We start from the raw sequence: 22,563 nt of genomic DNA, 5'->3' as shown, positions 1-22,563 counted from the left end.
AGTTGTAAGAGTTGTTTTTTAAGATTTTATTTATTTATTTATTCATTTATTTATATGAGAGAGAAAGAGCACAAGTGGGGGAAGAGGCAGAGGGACAAAGAGAATCTCAAGCAGACTCCGTGCTGAGCGTTTAGCCCAACTTGATTCTTGATCTCACAACCCTGAGATCATGACCTGAGCCAAAATCTTGAGTCAACCACTTAACCAACTGAGCCAATCCAGTGCCCCCAGATAAAATCTTAAGGAAAAAAAATGAATATTCTTATGTCTAGCATAGGAACATAATTTTATAAAAGTAAACAAAATAATGATTATTGTCAACATCTATAAAATATCATTATATATCTACAAAACCTTTGTAGTTTTTGAAACATCATCTCGTTCACTTTTACCTCTTTTAGGAAAGAGGAAATAAAGATTCTGGAAAACTCTAGTTAATTTTCAAGTCACACAAACAGAGCATAGGTTAGCCAGGCCTAATTCTAGGACTTCTGACAACTTATCTAGTGTCTCTTTCATCAACATAACAGAATCCCATTTTGTGATTTCAAAATCCAAGTACATTTGAATCACAGATTCCTACTGGTAGATGTGTATATGAGAGTATGTCAATAAAGAAAAGATACTTCTGTAAAACATCCAAGGTATTGTCATTGTCCAAACTGGAGGATTGACCAGAACTTCTCTTCTCCCGACCATCATGCACCACTTCAATCTGAAATGATGAAAATAAGTTAAATTAGCATCCATGTATGTATAGATCTTCTTGAAGAAAATCAAGCTCAAATTAAGTTTTCTCTAGGTCCTGTGTAGATAAACTTGAAAACACTAGGATTATTTTTTTCAGGAATAACTTTGATACATATTGGTAAAATAAATTATTTGAGTTGCCAAAGAGGACAGATTTAAGATACTAATTAGGACTTATTTTATACATGGGGCGCTTGGGTCCCTCCGCTGGTTAAGCATCCAACTCTTGGTTTTGGCTCAGGTCATGATCTCAGGGTCGCGGGATTAGGATTCTCTCTCCCTCTGCCTCGCCCACCACCTTTTCCCAGCCCCCACTCCTGCTCTAAGAAAACAATTGTATTTTCCACATTAAATAATGTCTCATTTACTTGGCACTTTGGGGAAGTGAGGTTAATTGATAAAAAGTTGAGTTTCCAGATAACTAAAGTTTATTCATTGAAGAAGAAAAAAAAACAGCTTTTTAGCCTTAATGATTTTTGATGGAAACTTTCTAGGAAATAGTACATGAGTCCTTGAGTTCTTTAACCAAGGATACACGACATCACTGCCTCTCCCTCTAATAATTTAGTGGTACCATCAGGAATGTGAATGATGTAATAAAAACCGATGATCCACTCCAGGGCTGATAACATCTGGGTAACTCTATTCTTTCTTAAAATGGCTGTAGCCTGTTGATCTCTGTCTCTGCTCTCTGCCACATGTCAGTTTTTGCTACAAGTGACTTCCCCAACCCTAAGCCACTGTCTTATTTTGAAGACTCTACAGGACTTGGACTTGCTGAGTGAGTCAACTACATGAGATTTGTGGCGGGTTAATTGTTCTTCAGAAGCCTTAGAAGTATCTTCCAGGGATCCTGGCTGAATTTGGACTTTTGAGCCCGCAAAATGTCTGAACTCCAAGCAAACGCAGCATTACTTGGGAACAAGTAGAACCCAAAGTGAAGCATGAGATCTGCCAGCTAAAAAGCATTTGCACAAAACATTACAAACACGCGTGGAAAGGAACAAACATTTATGGACTATTTCCTAGATACTGTGCAGGCACAGCTGTAAGGACTTAACGGGAATCACTGTATCCAATCTTCCCAGCAATTTGGCAAGCTATAGCATACTTATCCTCATTTTGCATATGGGAAAACCGAGGCTCAGAAAGGTTTAGCAACCGGGCCAAGGTCCCATACCTAGTTAAGTGATAAAACAGGGCCAAGCCCATGGTGTGCCAGCGTTATGCTCCCTCTTTAAGACCATGCTTTGATTCGTTCTATCTGAATGTACTGTTATTTTAATACTATAATTAAGACTGATAATGCTGCGTGCTTCTTTACTCATCAGATACGTATGCATCCCTTACTCCTAACAGGTTTCTGAAATTCAAGTTTGGAAAGTTTCAAAACATAAATTTATACTTGTAAATGCCTTGCCAAAATATTGCGCAAATTGACTCGAATTGAAGAACGTGTGCATTTTGGAACTCCGTTCACTAGCTAGTAATCTCACCAAGAAAATGTACAGAGCCTCCTACTTTTCCCCTAAGATATGTAAATGAATAAGTCCCCATAGAGGAAGTTAGGGTATCATGAGTGGAGACGGAAACCGAAAGACCCCTTAAGACTGTGGAATTTGGTCTTCAGCCTGTTTCCTTCTCGAAAACAGAGGTTGTGGCTGTACACCGTGCTAACTAGGCCACTCACTAGCCTGCTCATAATGGTATACAACACGTGAGATGCTAACCATGCCACGCTTCATTCGAAATACTTCCCAAGTATTATTTTATGTTTATGTGACCTCTACAATGCTCTAGAGCATTCTGTTATTATACCCATTCTATAGATAGGAAATGGAGTTCCTTATGGGGTAACGGAGTTACCCCAGGTTATATGTAACCAACAGAAACTGACAGAGTTGGGATTAAAAGGCAGGGAGTGTCTATCAGTGCCTACACTGCCTCTTGGAGATCTATGTTCTTGTCCTTATTTACCATCAAGAAGACACAAGGAACATGTAGGGCCTATGGTTATGATGAGGCTACTCTCTGCAGATACCAGAATGTCCTGGACAACTGAGAAGGAGACTTGAATCAATCCACAAATGAACAGATGTCCTTTTGTGAGCCTGGCACATGGACCATTAGGACCTGTCTTTTGTCCATGCTTCATACTTACAGGAATGTAATTAGTTATGAAAGGAATCTTCTTTTGTAGAAAGGCGCAATTATTTAAGTTTATTGAGGTGGGGTGCGGGAAAGAGAAGCTGGGACTTACAGATATTTTACAGAAATTAATTCCAAACTCAAGCCAAGACTTGAGAAACTGCTCATACACCTGGGGATATGCCAGAACTGCAATTAGACACAATGCAGCAGCAGCTTTTTCTTTTAGATTAAATAGGCTTCCGAACGTACAATATTGGTTTAGTGAACTAAAAATATGGTTTAAGCCTCCATACCAATTCTGCAACCACAGCAATAAAGCCAGTTTTGAATTAATTAGTGGTATTTACTTTTAAGTTGCTCTGATTTTGTCTCCAAGTCTTCTTTCCTGGTAGAAAAATATGAAAGAGGAATTTCAAGCCAGAATTAAAAATCAACACTTTTAATTAAAATGCATGCATGTTTATTAAATAGAGAGTTACGAATATGCTGACATATTTAGGTTAGTATTTTTAAATCACACCATACAAAACAGTTGACTGGTTAGATTCAGCTACACGATTTCAAGTTCTTATTTAGCATCACTTTGCTACACTTTCACTCATTCTCTGACTCATCAAACATCCAGGTGATTGCCGAGTGAGCAGGAAGGTAAGTGCTAGTGTTACGTAATTATTTGCAGATTTAATATTCATTTGCACACATAAGCGTTTAATCAGATTGTAGCTCACTGCCTAACAGTATCAAAAAGAGTTTGGAAAAACATCTGCATTTAACTAATAACTACATGCCCGGCAGCTCTAAGCCCTACACACCCATTTTGGTTTTTAATCCTCAAAGCAACCCTAACAGATGCGTACTATCTCTATCTTCATTTCTTAGATAAGTAAGGTTAGTATCTTGCCCAGGAAGCAAAGGTAGTGTTCTGTAGACTCTACTGTCAGAATATGTGCTTCTAACAACTACATGAAACAACTTGGAAGCATATTAAAATGCTAAAACGAAACAACCGCACCAAAATTCCAAGCTTTAATCTTTCTATTCTACTATTCTACTATTGCTCCCTTTCTTTTCTTAAAACATGTTGAAAATGAAATTATCTATATTTTTTAAAGTTTATTTATTTGTTTTTAGTCATCTCTACACCCAATGGGGGGCTCGAACTTATGACCCGAGATCAAGAGTTGCACGCACTTCCAACTGAGCCAGCCAGGTGCCTCTCCTTTTCTTTGTTTCAACTTTCCGTTCTGTTTACAATGGGTGAGCCCCTGTATTAGTGAGCAAGGAGTCCAAATGTTTCTACAAACCCCAGAGCATGGGCCAGTGCAAGACCAGGTCATTTGTGTTCCTTATTTTTGGTGCTGCTAAAAAAGGCTGCCACGCACACAGGCTACAGGCATCTCTTTTTGCCCTTCCCTCCTTGGCAGGAACCACTGCAAGACACACTCAGGGAAAGGATATGCTGTTAGGTTCTCTGAATTTTATACTCCACTCTCATTATTTAAAAATATATTTTAGGGCGCCTGGGTGGCTCAGTGGGTTAAGCCGCTGCCTTCGGCTCAGGTCATGATCTCAGGGTCCTGGGATCGAGTCCCGCATCGGGCTCTCTGCTCAGCAGGGAGCCTGCTTCCTCCTCTCTCTCTGTCTGCCTCTCTGCCTACTTGTGATCTCTGTCAAATAAATAAATAAAATCTTTTAAAAAAAATTTAAAAAAAATAAAAATATATATTTTAGGAGCCCCTGGCTGACTCATCGGAACAGCGTGTGACACTTGATCTCAAGGTCATGAGTTTGAGCCCCACGTTGGAGGTAGAGATTACTTTAAATAAGAAAGTAAAAACAAAAATAGATTTTATAGGGGTGCTTGCCTGGTTTAGTCAGAAGCACACGCAACTCTTGATCTCAGGGTCATAAGTTCAAGCCCCACGTTGGGTGTGGGCCTACTTAGAAAATATATATATATATAAAATGTACAGAACATAGCATAATGTATAGAGATGTTGAACACTATGTAGTACAGCTGAAACTAAAGTTAACTTGTGTCAACTACACTCAAATAAAAAAGTTAAAAAAATATATATTTTATACAGAAGCTGTATGTTTCTAGCATCACATATATAAGTACGTAAGTTAGACTTAGTGGCACTTACCACATAAAATCAATTTCTCAATGAACACTGATGTTTACCACTTTAAAGACACCTGATACACAGAGATCCAAACTTCTTTATAAAGGTAACTGAGGAAGCCTTACTACTTAGCTTTACTATAATTAATTCTTTGCAACCACATTAAGAGATGAAAAAGGAATACATAAACACAACTTGGGACAAAGCAGATTTTTCTGGAAAGCAAGCTGGAGAGATTCGTTCTCTCAACGACGTAAATGGATCCGTGAAGATCAGGAGCGCTGTACTCTACACGGAGCTCCGTGTTTGGTGTTGGGGATTCGAGTATGACCTGCGCACAGTCCCTGCCCCTACAGAGTGGACAGTCTAGCAAGAGAGACGGGAAATGGACAACTGTACGAAGGTCGTGAAGACACGCAGCCGGCCTTGTCCCCACACAGCACGGCTGCTCAACCGAAGTGGGCGCTGAGCAGGAGAGGCAGGGAAGAAAAGCTCCCGGGAAGGAAGTGGCCGAGGGACAGCAAATCTGCTGGAGGCAAAGCAACCAGCAAAGGGGCAAGGGACACGGAAGGACACAGCGTCCCAGAGAGAGACCAGCCCTGTGAAGTCCAACAGGCCAGAGAAACAGGGGCATGCGAAAGGGAAAGTGGGGAGACAGGGAGACAGGGAGACCGCTGCAGTTGTCACGGCAACCGGCGACATGAGCTGGGGTTAAGGAAGAGGCAGCGGAGGACAGAGCAGTGGGGATGGAAAGAAGGGGCTTTTGTGACTGATGAAAGGCGGGGCCGTGAGTGCAAAGGCTGGGGCGAGCGGGGCCATCACAGTACTGTTCCTGGAAGTGAGGCCCAGGGGAAGGGGGCTGGAGTGCGGGAGCGGCCGCCGGGCAGAGCCTGAGGTGCCCAGAGGAAATACACGGAGGCAAATTGTAAAGGCAGGTCTGAAGCTTACAAGGAAGATGCAGACCGGAGCTACAGGTTTTGGAGCTCCAAGCACAGTTTACCCCTCACAATGCGTTGCTAACTTCCCTCTGGATTAATTCAGGGGTTAAGCAACCGACTCTTGATTTTGGCTCAGGTCAGGATCTCAGGATCGTGCCCTCAGCAGGGAATCTGCTGGAGATTCTGGCCGGCTGCCCCTCCCCCCACTCATACTCCCTCCTACTCTCTCCCTCTCTCGAATAAACAAAATCTTCCAAAACTTAATTCAACAAATATTGATTGTGTCCTGCTAGTTGCCAGGCACTGCGCTAGGTGCAGGATTCTGTTTGATGCAAATTAGTAAAAAGAAACAAACAAAAACAAACAAAACCAGTTTGACTTATCGTATGAAAGATGAACACAATTTGATTTGACCAAATCCTCTATATTTGGCTTAGCAATTAAAAGTCTTGAAGAGTTATTTAGTCCTGACTATTATAATCCCCATTTCTCACAGAGCAATGAGGTAAAAATAAATACAGTAGCATAAATGATGCTTTGGTTTAATTTAGAAACCATGATAAATAACGAGTAAAATCATTTATCCATCCATATCATTCAGGCTGCTGTCTTTTTCCACATAAATGCATTAGGCAGTCTTAAACTGAAGAAAATTCAAGCTACTCCCCACAAAAAGTTGTACTGTGGATGACACAAGATTCTCTAAAATGAAAGAAAGCTTGATTGGTTTTAACGCTGCCAATTGTTTTTCTTGATTTCTTTTGACGAGTGGTCATATGATGAGATTGAGTTTAGAAGCATAAGCTACTTTTCAGGGAGTCATTTTCCGAGGTAAGTTTCACGCTGAGAATATGGATGATTATTATGGAAGAAAACGGAGAACGTTAACTGTGGGCGAAATTCCAGGACGAACTGCTGCTGGTTTTAGATGTCAAACTGGTTTTTCACATGGACACAAACTCAGAAAATGTACTGAAGAAAAGTAATAAAGATGGGTACCTTTGGAAAAAAGTTTACATGCTTGAAAGAAAGAGTATCCAACTCCCACTGCAGAAAAAAAGTGTAATGCCATTAAATAAGAATATTGGAAAGAAAAAAATAAAATCAAATGTACTTTCAGCAACTAACGCTTTCAGCGGAGCTGAGTTCTCCAAGGACTACAGAGCAAGAAACCTTGGTCAGTGGGCTGGTCTAGTTTACTCCGTACTTCTTACACTCTGTAAGGCTTTTTTCTCTTTGTCTTCACAACAACCCACTTCAGTCAGTAGGCATTATTGTTCCTATTTTCAAACAGCAAAACTAGGCTAAAAGACGAGAAGTGAACTGGCCCAGGTCACACAGCCGGACATCTGACTGAGGTCTGTCTTCCGCTAAGGAATATAAACCTATCCATTTCTATGTCCACTGCTGGTGGTTTGTAGCCCCTAACTGGTTTCTTGGGTTGCTTTAGTCTTTTGCCCTATATCTTCTTTGTCAATTTTCTTCACTTGGAGCATTGCTCACAGTTTTATTTGTGAGTATATTTTTATATTTAATAACTCTTAACTACATAACTTTTAGCTTTGGTTTTCATAGATCCACATGGGGACTGGCCAAGGTTTTGATGCTCCTTCCCATACATTACTGAGGTCTCTGAGCCTTCAGATCAGACAGACCAAATTTAGTCCCATGTTCACCCGTTCAACTAACTAAGGGCCCCAAAGGCCAAATTACTCTCCCCTAAGAGGCCCCGGCTCCAGAGGCAGCTCAAGGGAAACTTTGGGCAACAGAATCATCTTACTTCCAGACTAGCTCCCCGCCACAGTCAGGAAAGCTATTCCATCCTACAGAACGTAGAAAGGAAATGGGTACCACATGGTTAAAACTAGTCTACAAAGATTAAAATAAGAAAATCGACTCTAACAGTTTAATGACTAGCAAAATTACTCTGTTTACCAGCACTTACTTAGAAAAGGCAATCCCTTCTATTGCCTAAGCTGTTCCCTTACTAGAAGCTAATAAGAACCAAGTAATAATCTATCCACATAAGTAGTAAATATGTGTGTGCGTACGCACACGCGTGCCCACATGTACCAGACCAGATTCATATGCTTTCACTTCATTAGTACCATGTTTGACTGTTGTACAATAATCTCGACCACGACTCCTGCCTCGTGCAACAGAGTACAAACATGACCAAAGACACTTACATACAATTTCAACTTATCGGTACTGAAGAATGCGTTCAGTATCTACATCAAGAGTGACACACCACAGCAGGAAGAGAAGAGTGAACGTAGGATACTTTACCATGTTTAGGTGAGAATGACGCTCTAGATCTCATCAGATTGTCAGAAGCAGGTACCACAAACTCAACTGGCTTCATGTTCTTGTCTGTCAGGTTCCTGAAACCGGCTTGTTGGTTCTCAAATGCACTTCGGATATGTTCGAGCTTGAGTTGGACGGTTTGCATCTGAACCTGTGGTTGCGCGAGACTTCTATGAAATATTTTCTGAATTGGGGTCACAACAAATCTTAGAACATGGCTCAGACCCAGATGGTCAGAGAATCAACTTAGAGTTGAAAACAGAACTAAAAAAAGAAAAAAAAACTTGGAAAGCAACAGAAAACAGATGAAGATCTCAAACAAAACCACTCAAAGAAACTGATCGAGGGGTCATGACATAGGTCTCTGTCTACAGCGCTGGAAGGAGCGAGGGCTGGAAGAGGCGGCACGTGGAGCACAAGAAAGGCACCCGCTAAAGCAGTGTCAGAGCACTGTGTGATGTGTTATCCTGCCCCAGACATCCTACAGTTCTCGGTGTGTTCTAAAAAGCTCCTCCTAGACCCTCCTAGATGATCTGACAGTTAGGGATTAGCTCGGTTGCTTCCAGAAAAGTCACTTGGTTATTGTTGTGGCCACGTTTCTGCTTTTCTGGGACGTCCCCTAAGATCTGCAGCTAAGCATGGTTCTGGATACTGTTCCAAACTTAATAGTCAACCACACCTTTTGGCGACAGATAGCATGACAAAAATCTCTTAGCGCCACTGTCGTGAGGGGGCCTCGGGACAGCTCCAGCAGTGTGGCCCTGCAGGAACCCGGAGGTCTCTACCTTGTTCACGGCAACATCTGGTTGCACCCTACCCCCCAGGAAGCCCCGGAGCATTTCTTTACCCCTTCATGCTCAAACTCAGCAGGAAAGCCAGATCTGTGTCCACACAGCACCTGTTGCTAGTAAGTGCAGCAGGAAAACAAGCTATTTGGAGGAGAATGCTCTTAACAAGGGCCCAGTGTTGCCCTGGGACAACCTTAGCCCCTTCTCTAAGGATGCGCAAACAAGGTATGTAAGAACTCCTAATAGGGGAGAAGAGTTAGAGGAGAATGGCATCACAGCTCATTCTTCACGTTATAGCAAGCGTAAAGCCTTGAGATGCTTTTCTTTTTCAAGTCTATGTAGTCAGTTAATTTTTAAGTCATCTCTGCACCCAACATGGGGCTCAAACTGGTGACGCCGAGATCAAGAGTCACAGGCTCCGCCGACTGAGCCCATGGAGAGCTTCAAGGCTTTGGACCCTCCCACGCTTCACAGTGGTACTAATACCACGCCTCATCCTTAAAAGAAGCACGTAACTGCGATTTGACATAAAGTCAGGAGTGAAACTCTTGCCAACGCTACTGGAATTACAGCTTAAAAAAAAAAAAAATCTGTTCGTTTGAAAAAAAAAAAAAACAGCCACTTACCTTGAGTTCAGGAGATAAAATTACATCAAATTCATACTGTAGGGTATCAGGGTCATAATTTATAAAGGGCAAAGCCATCTCAAGAAAATTCTCAATGTCTCGGAGGGCTTTCTGAGCATCTTCTTTAGACTGAAACTTATCGATTTCCTGGTTAGCTAGAAGGCATTCTCCTTCATCACAGCACTGGCGAGCCTGATGAGCAAATCACACACAGACACACAGACACACACACACACACACAAACACACGCACACGCACACACAAAACATGAATGAATACATAGAAATACGTTTGTCTTTTAGGAGTGTTTACCAGTCCTGGCTTCTGTGAATCAGAGTTGTTTTCAGAGCTGTTAAAAATAAAGATATCTGGGTTCTGCCCCCAGAAATTCCGATTCAGCAGCTCCGGGCCCTACGCCAGGCGCTGGGATTTCTGCAGCGCCCCACAGGTAATTCTGAAGACACACAGCCGAGGCTGGGAAGCACTGTACTTATTTCATAATGAGGAACTCATTCTGCAGTAAAGGGTCCGACGGACCTCACAACACTGACGCTTCAGCCGCACGATTCCGTCCCCAAGTCAGTAAGTGAAACATGGAACGCGTCGGCAAACATAAAGTGTAACATAAATGGGTGGTGATAGCCAAGGACAAGGACACAAGCCTCCTTGCCGAAGAGGGAGATGTACAGATTCAAGTGTTCGTGTTCAGATACGACATCTGCGAATGATAGCCTCATTCTACATCCCACTTCCGAGGCCAGCTCTTCTCTTCACTGGCTAACTCTGAAAGGGGTCAGACCTCTAGCTTCCCGTCACTGTTTAATTTCTTACTGCGGTACCTATGGCGCGTGGAAGGAGTTGCTGGCTTTAGCAAAATGCCTCTAGGGCTCTGCAAAGTGTGCTGACTGCAAACTACCACCAGAGGAGAGGAGTCACAGATGCACCCAAAATAGAAAGGAAGCCATCACGACCGCGATCTCAATACTCGGGACAGAAGCCAAAATCCCTACCATACTCCACTTGCCATGAACACAGCAAAGGTACATGCGTTAAATGAACATCATCGAAGCCAATCCTTCAATGTCTCACAAGTTTAATTCCAAAGCTCTCTCAGACAGACCTTTACCCCATAACCATTAAGAAAAAAAAAAAAATATTCTCAGGCCTTGTGACACTACCTGCTGTAGGAGCTTATGCATTTTGAAGATCCTGCTGAGCTGTATCCTTCTGGCTTTGATCTCGTTAACCAAAATATCAGAGAGGTACCGGAGCTCGTTGCACCTCTGGCAGATCAAATCAAGGGCATAATGGTGATTTGCAGCAAGTCTGTGTCCGTGTAGTATCACAAAGCGGGCCTTCGCTAACAGATCCTAATTTTGAGAAGGAAGTAAAAACAACAACAGTACGACAGCTGTTCAAAAACAGGAAGCACAAGAAAGTAATTGAGAAGCAAACTGGTTTAGCAGGGCAGAGAGGGTGCCAGAAATACAATTGTATGTCACACTTCTGCGGGCTCTAAAAAAGATTACGGTTGCGTCATTAGCTACAGCAGTGACGCCATCAGGAACCCACGTGGTTCTGGCCCCAGAGCCTGCTCGAGTGTGGATGAGCTTTGCCTTGCCTGATTCCGGGCAGATTTAGAACAGAAGCGCATATACTCGGTGACGTACCCGGGGCCAAATGCAAGCTAATGGGTTTCATACCGTCTGGGCCTTGGCAATCTCCTTAGTCATCATCTGCCTCATTACTGTACACACCTGAAGTGAACACCGCAGGGTCTCCAAGTCTGCAGGGATCTTAGGGGCCTCCACTCGGTCAACGACCGGCATCCCCCCTCCCCTCCTGGGCCCCCACTTGCTCCCAACCTGGCGACTGAAATAGGAGGTGGTGAGGAAATAACTGTGAAGGGAAAACAAGAAAACTAAAGCCCTAACGAGGAAGTGCCCAGCCCACCTAGCTGGAGGGAAGCCCACGGTTAAAGCAGGGAGTTTGGGGGGGGGGTGTGCGTGTGTGTGTGTGTGTGGTTTTTAATGGGTATAGTTTCAGATTTGCAAAATGAAAAACTTCTGGCTATCTGTTGCACAACAATGCGACTCTGGTTAACACCACTGAGCTGTATACCGGAAAATGTGGAAGACAGAGGGCACTCGGGCTGCTCAGTGGGTGAAGGCCGGACTCCTGATTTCGGCTCCGGTCCTGATCTCAGGGTCCCGAGACTGAGCCCCACGTCGGGTTCTGTGCCGAGCGTGGAGCCTGCCTGAGATGCTTTCTTTCCCTCTGCCCCTCTCTACCTCACTCATGCTCACTCTCTTTCTCCCTCCCTCTTTCTCGTTCTCAAATAAAATTTTATTTAAATGGTTGTGATAGTAAATTTCATTTTATGTGAGGTTTTCTTTTACCGCAAAACTAAAAAAAAATTAAAACAAAAATAACACTCCAAACCGCCCTTATTTCCAAGCCAATTTGCCTTCTTTTTTTTTTTGAAGATTTTATTTATTTATTTATTTGATAGACAGAGATCACAAGCAGGCAGAGAGGCAGGCAGAGAGAGAGAGGAGGAAGCAGGTTCCCCGCTGAGCAGAGAGCCCGATGTGGGGCTTGATCCCAGGACCCTGGGATCATGACAGGAGCTGAAGGCAGAGGCTTTACCCACTAAACCACCCAGCTGCCTCTTGCCTTCTCTTTCTACCATGCCACAGGGATTTATCAATTGCCACGCAGTCACAGCAACCTATAAGCATAATTCTAGAACTGGTCACTGCAGCTGCTGCCTCACAAATTCCAATTTTAGACGCTTACGGTATACCCACAAATCTACTTGTTTGCTGGGAATGCACCTTTAAAAACACCTACGACAGAAGAGCAAAACTAGTTTGTTAACTATGAAAGCCTTGAGTCCAAGCCTTTAAGACCAGCAAAATGAAAACTGTTGGCTCTTTTGATTATTTATTATATGATCATCTATCCCAGGTACTGTGCTAAGTGTTTTACCCACAACATCTAAAAGAATCCTCACAATCATTCTGCAAAGTCAATCACTTTATCCCCAATGTATAGATGCAGACACCAAGGCTGAGAAAATTTAATCAATGTACCCAAGGTCACAAGGCAAGTAAGACTAAGCAGACTCATCTGTCTGAATGGCTGTCTGCTTCAACTGCACAGCCGCACGATGGAGAGTTAAGGAATTACACTCATGTCTATTTCCATCATTTCCAGTACCAAATAGCATTCTTTTTTAAAGATTTTATTATTTATTTGAGAGAGAGAACACACAAGCAAGGGGAGAAGCAGAGAGAGAGGGAGAAGCAAGCTCCCCACCAAGCAAAGAGCCTGACGCACCACTTGATCCCAGGACCCTGATATCATGACCTGAGTCGAAGGCAGATGCTTAACACACTGAGCCACCCAGGCGCCCCTCAAGTAGCATTGTTGATGGGCATTTTTTCTCTAGCTTCTTCAAAATGATTTACACCTTTGTTCCTAATGACAGGTCTGAAACCATTCATATCATCGTCTCAGAGGCCACCTATGACAAGCACAGGACACATCTGCAGTGTCACATCTGGCTCACCTTGATCAGAAAAGAATATAGAACAGTATTATAAACTAATTATACAGACTACTGCGATGAAAGGTGGCCCATAAGGGCTGATATTACGCAAAACCATCAAAATGTAACTATTAGAATAGTGAACATCTCAGTTGGGATCTTACCTGTGAATTTTCGTCTAAGTTTTCCAACTTCTTTATTTTTTGTTTTACTTGACCTATGTTCCCGGTTACATCTGCCAACTCTGCTTGCTGGTTCAACAGAAGTTCAACTTCACTCACAAGCTATAAATAGGAAAAAAAATACAAGTCTTAAAAGCCTACAAGGTATTAAGCATTTTCCCTTAATCCAGTTTTGTAGGAAATGCTAGTAAAAAGGACAGCAACACGGAAAAACGGCATGTGTTATTTTATTCTCAGAAACTGCTATACTCTATTAAAATCTAACCTCCTGGATCTCGGGGTGTGCTCATGAGATAGAAGATATCACTATGTACACAGGCAGATATATGCGGACATGTACCAAAGTGTATGCATGTGTATTTACTTGCATATTATATTCCCAAGCTCTGTGGTCAGTGGTCCTGGGAACAAAGACCCTCCAGTAGTAATGAACACAGCTGGAACCTAGAAAAAGAACCCAGGGCTCCTCAGCCAGATGGATGATTCCAGGACTAAGGCAGAGTACGTATGAAATGAACTTGGAATATCTCTTTATCCCAGAAAGTAAGGAAGGGATGACAATAAAGTCTGGCCATGTCACAAGGACACAGTAGTCAGTCTGAAACACCAAAATCGTGAAGAACAAAGAATGACAAACCATCACAAAACTGGGAAGTCACGAACCCTCAAATCAGATACACAAAGAAACGGGGAGAGGGAGAACCCTGGCCCCCAGCGGCACGTCTGTGGGAACTGGGGAATACGGAGGGCAGAGTGAAATGGGAAAATCAGCATTCTGCAACCATCATAGTAAGGACGGGCAGAAGCAAGAATCATTCATCGATGCTAAACCCACCCAGAACTTTTGATAAGCAGCAAAAAGGTTATATGACCTTACATTTTCTCCCCACCCACTTCTTACTAGTTACAAGCAGAAGGAGAGTCATGATACCGTGGAGAACTTCTACAGCACCCCAACAGGGTGATCGGAGCGCACATCAACAAGGAGGGGCAGGAGGACCCCACTTACCACCGAATGGAAGAACACGTCACTTACATAGTACGCGTGCTGGTCACACAAAGATTAATCTAATCGTGAGAAAATGTCAGACAAATGGGAGACGAAGAACATTTTATGTGAAAAAGAACTGTACTCTTCAAAAATGGCGGTGTCATAAAAGACAAAGAAAGGCAATGGAAATCTTCTGGATTAAAGGGGACTAGACATGACAACTTATACAGTACCTGACCCTCTAAGGCTGAATCCTGTACTGGAGGGGGAAGAGATGATAGAAATGACATCATTGAATCAATCATTAAAACTGGAATACCAACAGTAGGTCATGTAAAATACTGCATCCTTTAAATGTCCGGAATTTGATCACTGGACTGTGGCTATGCAAGAGGATATTCCTATCCTGTATATTCAAGAATATTTCAAGTTTGAGAATATGTAAACTCTTCTGGATGGCTGGAATTTACAAACAAGATTTTTTTGAAGTTAAGCTTCTACCTATAGAACCTTTTTGCAGGTGACCATGAGATACAGATCATGTCAGTGAAATTCAAATCCAAGACCAAGGACGACAACACTGATTAGCAAGGCAACAAGGATTTAAAGAAACAATAGAACTATAGGGCAAGAATTTTCTCTGGGTGGCAAATTAACAAGGAAGTAGAGGCACAATGGGTGTGCTTGGGAAGGAGTTATTTTTTCATGTGTTCGGTTGAGGAGAAAGACCCAAATATCCAGAAGGCCCAAGAGCAACCTGGCCTATTCTTTCCTTAAGGAAGGTTTCATAGAGAGCACCACTTTCCAAAATCTGCTGGCATCACAGGAGGGAAAGGGCTGGAGGCACCTGATCCCGTGTTCAGAACAGATGAAATACCGAGCGAGTGTGAAAGTCGTGTGGGGGAAACAGGCTGACCCCATTCAAGAGAGAAAAGTAGGGAGCTTTCCTCGGACCTCCCGGTAAGGACTATGAGAGAGACTGCGAGGAGCCTGACCCCATGGGATGCATTTTCCAGAAGCTTCCGACAAGAAGGTACTTCTTTGTGACCTTTACCAAAATGTATAATTAGACACAGTTTCACTTCATGCATTAGGCTTGTCATAGAAATAAATGATTGGAGCTGAAAAATTTTCTGTTATATCATGTTAAATATGGTCAGTATAGGTATATGGTATTAAAAAAAAATCAAGAAGGAAGTAGGTATTATTTCCTTGGAAAGCTGAAAGGAAATTTCAGGCTGAAAGCATTTTATATGTAAAATAAATTACAATAATAAACATCAGGGTGAACAGCAACTTAGTCCTGTCTTACATGTCAGAACTCACGTGCTTGCTCATAGGACATTAGTAAGCAAGAAAGACAACTCGGAGAGGCGGGTGGGGGATGGGAGTCACTGGGGGATGGGCAACAAGGAGAGCACGCGATGGAATGAGCCCTGGGCATCATAGGCAAGTGACAAATCACTAAATTCTACCCCGAAACTAATAATATGCTATATGTTAATTAAACTGAATTTAAATAATTTTTTTTTAAAAGAAAGACATCCTGGCAGGGTTCACTCACATCTGCCCCCTCTTCATCTCTCTCTGGGTATAAAGGGGCATCTTGTGAGATTATATTTCTGATGATCAAGGAGTGAGAATCTCTGGCATATCGGAAAAAAAATGTGGAAAGGAGTGTTTTTACTGACCTCTTGAAAATCCTGCTCGAACTTCCATAGTTGCAAATACTGCTGCATTTTTAGTTGGTGTTTCTCCCAAAATCCATCAAAAGCGATCTCCATATCATGTACTTGAGTCAGCAACCTTAACAAAGCAAAGTCATTAGAAGCCCTTCTCGTCTTGTAGGTATGTACATAAGCCCGGTCTGGACATTAAAAATCAGAGGCAAAGTCAGAGGCCGTGACACTCGGTCCACGAAGAGACCATCGATGTCCACAGAACCTCTTGTACAAGCCAACTATTCTCTGGGAGACAACCAGGGAAGGTGTTCTGATTCCCAGAGGTCCAGGAATATTTTCATGCCTAACAGATGGCAGCGAAATGCAGAATTCCCTTTCAGAGGGATAAAATAAGAAACTTCAAACCAAAAGGAGAGTACTCACTTGTTAACAGTCTGCCAGTCCCCATTCACGTGGTGACGGTGTTCGAGCCTTGAACCGACAGGGTCTTCGGCGCTGGGCACTTCCAGACTTGTGAGGAGGATTTTCCCCTCTTTGGTTACTGCTGTAATATCGTTCTGTAAAAAGGCACAGTGGGATGTAGTAGCCTAATCGGAATGACCTAAAGAGAAGGAAGCATACACCTACAGCAAGCAGAAGACAAACGGCCGTTCTAGAACAGCCTCTACTGAGGACATCAGTGCCACGGAATTCAAAACCCATGAGGATCTCCAAGAAGCCTCTGGCTGGGGAGACGGAAGCTGCAATCACTGTTTCTACAAGATCTTTACGGGCCGAAGTACTTCATGCTCCAGTTGTCGCTTCCTTCTCTTACTGGTAGAAATCTCTAGTTTATTCTGTTCTACGAATATTTTCAATGTGCTCCAACAAAGCAGGAATAGCGCGGTACACTCCAGTGGAGTCCAGGGCCTTTCCTACTAATCCGTAATCATGACCAAGTGCTGACCGCCCTAAGTAGGACGTTACTGCACGTTTGGGTTAATTAATTCATCATGAAGCATATGCTTCTTTTTCTGTAAAGATTTTATTTATTTGTTTGACAAAGAGAGAGATCACAAGTAGGCAGAGAGGCAGGCAGAGAAAGAGGGGGAAGCAGGCTCCCCACTGAGCAGACAGCCCAATGTCGGACTCGATCCCAGGACCCTGAGATCATGACCTGAGCCAAAGGCAGAGGCCTTAACCTACTGAGCCACCCAGGTGCCCCACATATGCTTCTTTCTATTCAGAAGGTCTGGTGGGTAGATTTTTCAGGCATCTAAGAGTGATCTGTGACCTCCTTCAGGAGATCCAAGGGTCCTCTGAAACATTAAGCAAAAAATCCAGGCATACATGTGTTTGTCTGGGAACAGGTTTTGTGACACCAGCCGCCACAAGTGAGAACACAGGAAGCGCACATGTTTACGAAGCACCAGCTATGTGCCGAGCTGTCGTGCACACACCGCATACTCCATTTCGTCCTCACAGCGACCCTACAACGTGCACAAGCTTCATCAGCACCAGCCTCGTTGTGCTCGTAAGTTAACTCCACCTCGGAGAGAGGAGAAGCCAATTCTCTGATCACGCAACTCAGGAGGGACAGAGCTACCTTTCCTTGAACAGTTTTACGTTTAGACTACGATTCAAAATTTCAGTTTCTCTCCTCTTCTTAATTTAAAAATGTCACCTCAAAAAAAAATTAAAAATTAAATAAAAATATCACCTCGACACAGAGCATCTACCTGGGAGGGCCCCCCCCAGCAAGCCTACTGTCATAGGAAGGATGTGAATTATTGCGTAGGTGCTTCTTTAGATCAATCGTTTTCTTTTTTTCGTCTTCAGATCATTCTTCAACTTTCTGGGGAAGGTGAATCTCAGAGCACTTGGTGGTTGTCTGAATGGTGACTCGGAATCCTTCAAAAGCCAACACTCCAGACAGCTGCGCAGGAGGGCAAAATAAGCTTGCCATCTAAGGTCTACAGCACGAAACATCAAGAACTAGGACTCTGGGGGCTCCTGTTATCAAAGCACGCAGCTCTTGGTTTCGGGGTCATCGGTTCAAGCCCCACGCTGGGCATGGAGCCTGCTTAAAAAAACAAACAAACTAGTACTCTATGGAAAAGCAAGCTTGTAACCAATTTGGTGATGTTTGCCTTGGTCATAGGTCTCCTGCCTCCTCCTCCACTTCTCCTTCTCCATTTCACGTTGCTCCTGTGGTGGATACTGAACTAGAACACCTGTCTGCCTTTTGATTCGCCAGCTTGCCAGATGAGAGGGCCTTTTGATGAGACAAAGAATACACGATAACGAAGATGATCCTAGGTTTCTATTTCTGGGGCACTTAAAAACCATCCTATGAACAAATAAAGCACTTCACAGGAGAAGGCACCATTTGCAAAGGGGACCGTTGCATTCAACACACCCAGGACATTCTCCCTACCCACCAATCAGCATGAAATAGACAGGCACTGAACACCTCTCTAGGAAAAGAAAGACCACGGAGAACGTTCATTTGTTGACTCTACCAGACATACCTTTAACATGTGATACCTTTCAGCACGAACTGCAAGGATTTCTTCTATTGAAGGAATGTCATCTGGTAGTTCTGTCTCTGCCAGTTCAGTTCCAAAGGACTGTAACATCTGAGCCATTTCTTTCACTGTGAGAGCAAAATTTTCTATAGCCTGCAAAGAGCCAATGAACCTTTTAATTCCATGGAAACGGCCATGGACCAGTAACTGTATTTACTTTTATTTAGCTCTGACAATGCACATATACGATGACCTCTCCTCTGCTAAGAAAAGGTGACGTTGCCCTTGGCAATCAAATCCAATTTTGCATCTGAGCCTCTATGAAACTAATGCAAGGTGAAGAGTTTTCTCGAATGCCTTTTATCCAAACATCTGTACTTATTTCTTGAACATCATCGAAAACAAATTTCTTTTTTTAAGTTTCTTTTTTCTAGTCATCTCTACACCCAACGTGGGGCTCAAACTCATGACCCTGAGATTATGACCCTCAAACTCCTCCAACTGAACCAGCGAGGCATCACTGAAAATATCTTAAAGATGCCATGTACTGAGAAATTTGTTTTCTGCCTTGGTTTAGGCCTATCCTATTAAACTCTGCAAGTGTAAAACGGCTTTCTATGAACTCTACTTCTGAGAGATGAGAACATCAAAGCCACTTGATGTTCTTTATTATAACTTATGAGCAAGCATTAGCATTCCAAACACAGCAATGGACAAAGGTGATGGGGGAACAAACTGGTCACGACAATTCATTCAGGCAGAAGACTTGAAACTGTGATCCCAAAGGCCCTGTTGCCCTAAAATGTCAAGGAAGGTTGTATGGTTGATTGTTTCCAAAATCAATTACTCAGGAAAAAAGGGGGGGGCAGCATGTAGAGACCATATAAAGGTTATGTTTCCCACGCAGCTCAAGGTAATCTGCTCTTTCATTTAAAGTGTCATGGGTTATTAAAGGCTAGACACCACTAATTTTGACAATACACTTTTCATATGAGTGAACAGAACTGCTGAATGACAAATAAAGATGAACATAGAATCCTGATTTAATTCAATATCACTTCCTTCAGAAGGGTTCCCTAATCTCGGGGATGTGGAGTAAAGAGCCTTACGCTATAAACTCACACCTTGAGGCACGGGGCCCTTGCCTATTTGTAAATCTCTCGGACAGAAGGCATCTCTGCTATCATTCTAACAGCCTCAGAAGCATCACTCGAACAAGAGGAATACTACTACTCACACTTCTTGAGGGCTGCTTCTCTCATTTGATCTTCCCAGTAGCCCTAGGAGCTAAAGTACTATTATTCCCACTTTATAGTTGGGAAAACCGAGACACAGCGGGTATATAACTCTGCCAGGTTATATAGCTAAAACTCAGCAGTGCTAAAATTTGAACCCAAACCCTTTGTTTCTTCAAGTTACTACAAGGCCACCAGGAGGGGGTGGGCGGAGCATGATCGCCTTACTCCCTAGGCCCCTCCTTCAATGGCCATCCTCAGTGACTCTGCAGCATTCCTAAATATTTCCTCTGAAAGAAAATCGAGATGTTGAATTATATGTTTTTCAAAAATAGGTGCCCCAGATACCTGTTTTTCCCAAAGAGGAAAAAAAATTCTCGAACTAGATTTAAAGGTGAATACGAACTATAGGCTCTACAGTAAGGGCGAAGACAACATACATTTCTGAAGATGATCCATTCACTGTGGCAGTACTGCAAGGTGCCGCCTAACTCAGGGGTTAACTGCTTGTCATCAATGTATGTCAGCAAATCACTAACTGAGCTCAGCATAACCACCTATATAAATAAGCAAGAAAGATACCGTTAACTGCCCTTCGTGGCATCCCTCCATTCAACTGTACAATGAACTTCAGCATTCATCAGCACAAAGTTATCTTATATAAATGGTTCTAACAGTCCTCTCCTGTACCCCCCCCCACACACATGTACGCACTACCTTCTTTAGGTAGTAACCATTTTAATTTACGAAACATTTCTCTGTAAAGCAAAACTGATCTCCATAGAAACCCAAATACCTAATTCTCCTTGATCTAATATTTTGTACTGTTAATGGCCAACCTTCTGAAAGAATGTTACGCCTACACCAAAGTAAAAGGGCTTCAATGCGGTAAGTTAGAACTTAGGAGGAGGGACTGGTCTTTGCAAAAGTATCACAATTTATGAGGGCTCTATTCCTTACCCTGAAAACGTATAAAAATAGCTTTAAAAAAAAGATCATGGTACTATGAACTAGCTCAGGATGTAAGTTCATGGGAGTCAAATACATAAAACACACACGCAATTTTTTTTCTAAAAATAAAATGTCCTGATTTTATACACACGCACGCATACATACACACACACACATATATAACATATGTGACAAAGATATTTTTCAAAAGGAATTGCTCATTATAAACTGATTAGACTATTCCTTTATTTTAACAACAAAAGCAAGACTTTTAGGCATTTCAAATTTATAGTTTGGGAAGACAAATTCTATCTTTCTCTTCTAAATGCTTTGTGAGCACAGGTAAAACATCAACAGCATGGTACAAATTCTTTATGAGAATTAAAGAGAGAAAAAACATTTAAATAAAGTACTCTTACTGGTAATTTGAGCATGAAGTCTTCCTGGCTAAATCGAAATCCAATGTCTGTGAAAGTTCGTTGAAGAAAACTGGTGGGACGCAGAACCAAAACCAAGTGCAAGTTCCCAGGAAAAGAAACCTGCAGAAAGAAAAAACTGTCAAAACATCCACTCAAGTGAGCACGTAGCAGAAAATATGTAATGAAAGGAACTGACTTTGAAAGTAATAAAGGCCACTAAAAGGACAAAACTTTAAAAATGGATATTGATACAATCTAAAAACATGGAAATGGAAATAAAACTAGTGTAAGGTCATCAGATCAGACCCTCGCAACATCCACAGCCTGGAATTTTCTCACACTACAGTAAATCCCAAGTTACAGAGAATTCTACTCTTGAACTTCATTTTATTTTTTTTTTAAGATTTTATTTATTTGACAGAGACACAGTGAGAGAGGGAACACAAGGAGAGAGAGTGGGAGAGGGAGAAACAGGCTCCCTGCTGGGCAGGAAGCCCGAAGCAGGGCTCCATCCCAGACCTGAGCTGAAAGCAGAGGCTTAAACCACTGAGCCTCCCAGGCGCCCCTTGAACTTCATTTTAAAGTTAGTCATTTGCACTTGAATTGCATTTATTCTCTGGGAAACAGAATTGAAAGGCAGGATCCTGGGATAACCCTGCAAACCAAAAGGAGCTTCAATACTGTGTACCTGCACTAAAAAAAAAAAAAAAAAAGGAAGCAACTTGTGCTGTGGAATCTTATTTCTAGTTTCACCCAAGCAACACTCACTGAGTATCATCTCCATGTCCACTCCCTGAAGTTAAGTGCATGATTGTCACGCACCATTAGCATTCAGTGCGCCCAAATTAATAAGATGTAGTCCCCACCCAGCTTGCAAGAAAATGACAGTCTACCAGTGCATACATCAATAACTGTCACTCTATAACCCAAGTTAGTAAGTGAGATGAAGGAAATATAGAATACTATGCAACAGGAAGTGATAGTACAGGGCATCCTAGACCTAGGAAGGTCAAAACAATCTCTCTGAAGCATAAAAAGGAATTAATTGGGTCAGAATGTCATTCTGGAGCACTAATGTTTCTAGAATACTAAGATGCAATAGGCGGCCAAGACATAATTACTACAAGACCAGGAGGGCACTATGTAAAATTAGTGAGATTTAAAATAGTATGGTCCAATATTCATATGGGCCAATATTCATATTCAATATACATCAAATGCCTACTAGGTCAAGTAACTTGTAACTTTATCATAGTACCTCTTGGAAATAATCCTGAGAAGTAGGTCCCAGTCAAGAAAGGTGGAGGAAAATGATGCCAGGGAGTGTGGCAATGGGAAGTGGTTCTAGAAAGATGGA

General features: G+C 42.4%; 1 protein-coding gene across 7 annotated transcripts in view; it reads right to left on the bottom strand.

The window, feature by feature from the left end:
* The window catches only part of MCF2 (MCF.2 cell line derived transforming sequence), a 103,019-nt gene that overhangs the window by 29,588 nt on the left and 50,868 nt on the right, over positions 1 to 22,563 (bottom strand). For 4 of the 7 annotated variants that reach the window (XM_045068159.1, XM_045068155.1, XM_045068156.1 and 1 more), the window contains exons 5-16: positions 21,207 to 21,326; positions 20,277 to 20,393; positions 18,605 to 18,754; positions 16,518 to 16,651; positions 16,104 to 16,218; positions 13,404 to 13,523; positions 10,865 to 11,056; positions 9,687 to 9,878; positions 8,255 to 8,423; positions 6,965 to 7,012; positions 3,249 to 3,286; positions 627 to 715 (exon numbers count right to left, since the gene is read on the bottom strand). In XM_045068159.1, coding sequence (XP_044924094.1) covers positions 627 to 715; positions 3,249 to 3,286; positions 6,965 to 7,012; positions 8,255 to 8,423; positions 9,687 to 9,878; positions 10,865 to 11,056; positions 13,404 to 13,523; positions 16,104 to 16,218; positions 16,518 to 16,651; positions 18,605 to 18,754; positions 20,277 to 20,393; positions 21,207 to 21,326 — 1,484 coding nt within the window. The remainder of the gene's footprint in view (positions 1 to 626; positions 716 to 3,248; positions 3,287 to 6,964; positions 7,013 to 8,254; positions 8,424 to 9,686; positions 9,879 to 10,864; positions 11,057 to 13,403; positions 13,524 to 16,103; positions 16,219 to 16,517; positions 16,652 to 18,604; positions 18,755 to 20,276; positions 20,394 to 21,206; positions 21,327 to 22,563) is intronic. The other 3 variants (XM_045068157.1, XM_045068158.1, XM_045068161.1) reach the window with 3 other exon arrangements.

The sequence above is a fragment of the Mustela putorius genome, unplaced genomic scaffold (genome assembly GCF_011764305.1).
Source record: "Mustela putorius furo isolate JIRA1106 unplaced genomic scaffold, ASM1176430v1.1 tig00003899_pilon_pilon_pilon, whole genome shotgun sequence".
Taxonomy (NCBI): domain Eukaryota; kingdom Metazoa; phylum Chordata; class Mammalia; order Carnivora; family Mustelidae; genus Mustela; species Mustela putorius.
Note: the sequence above shows the minus strand (reverse complement) of the source record. Positions and strands in the feature narration are given on the sequence as shown.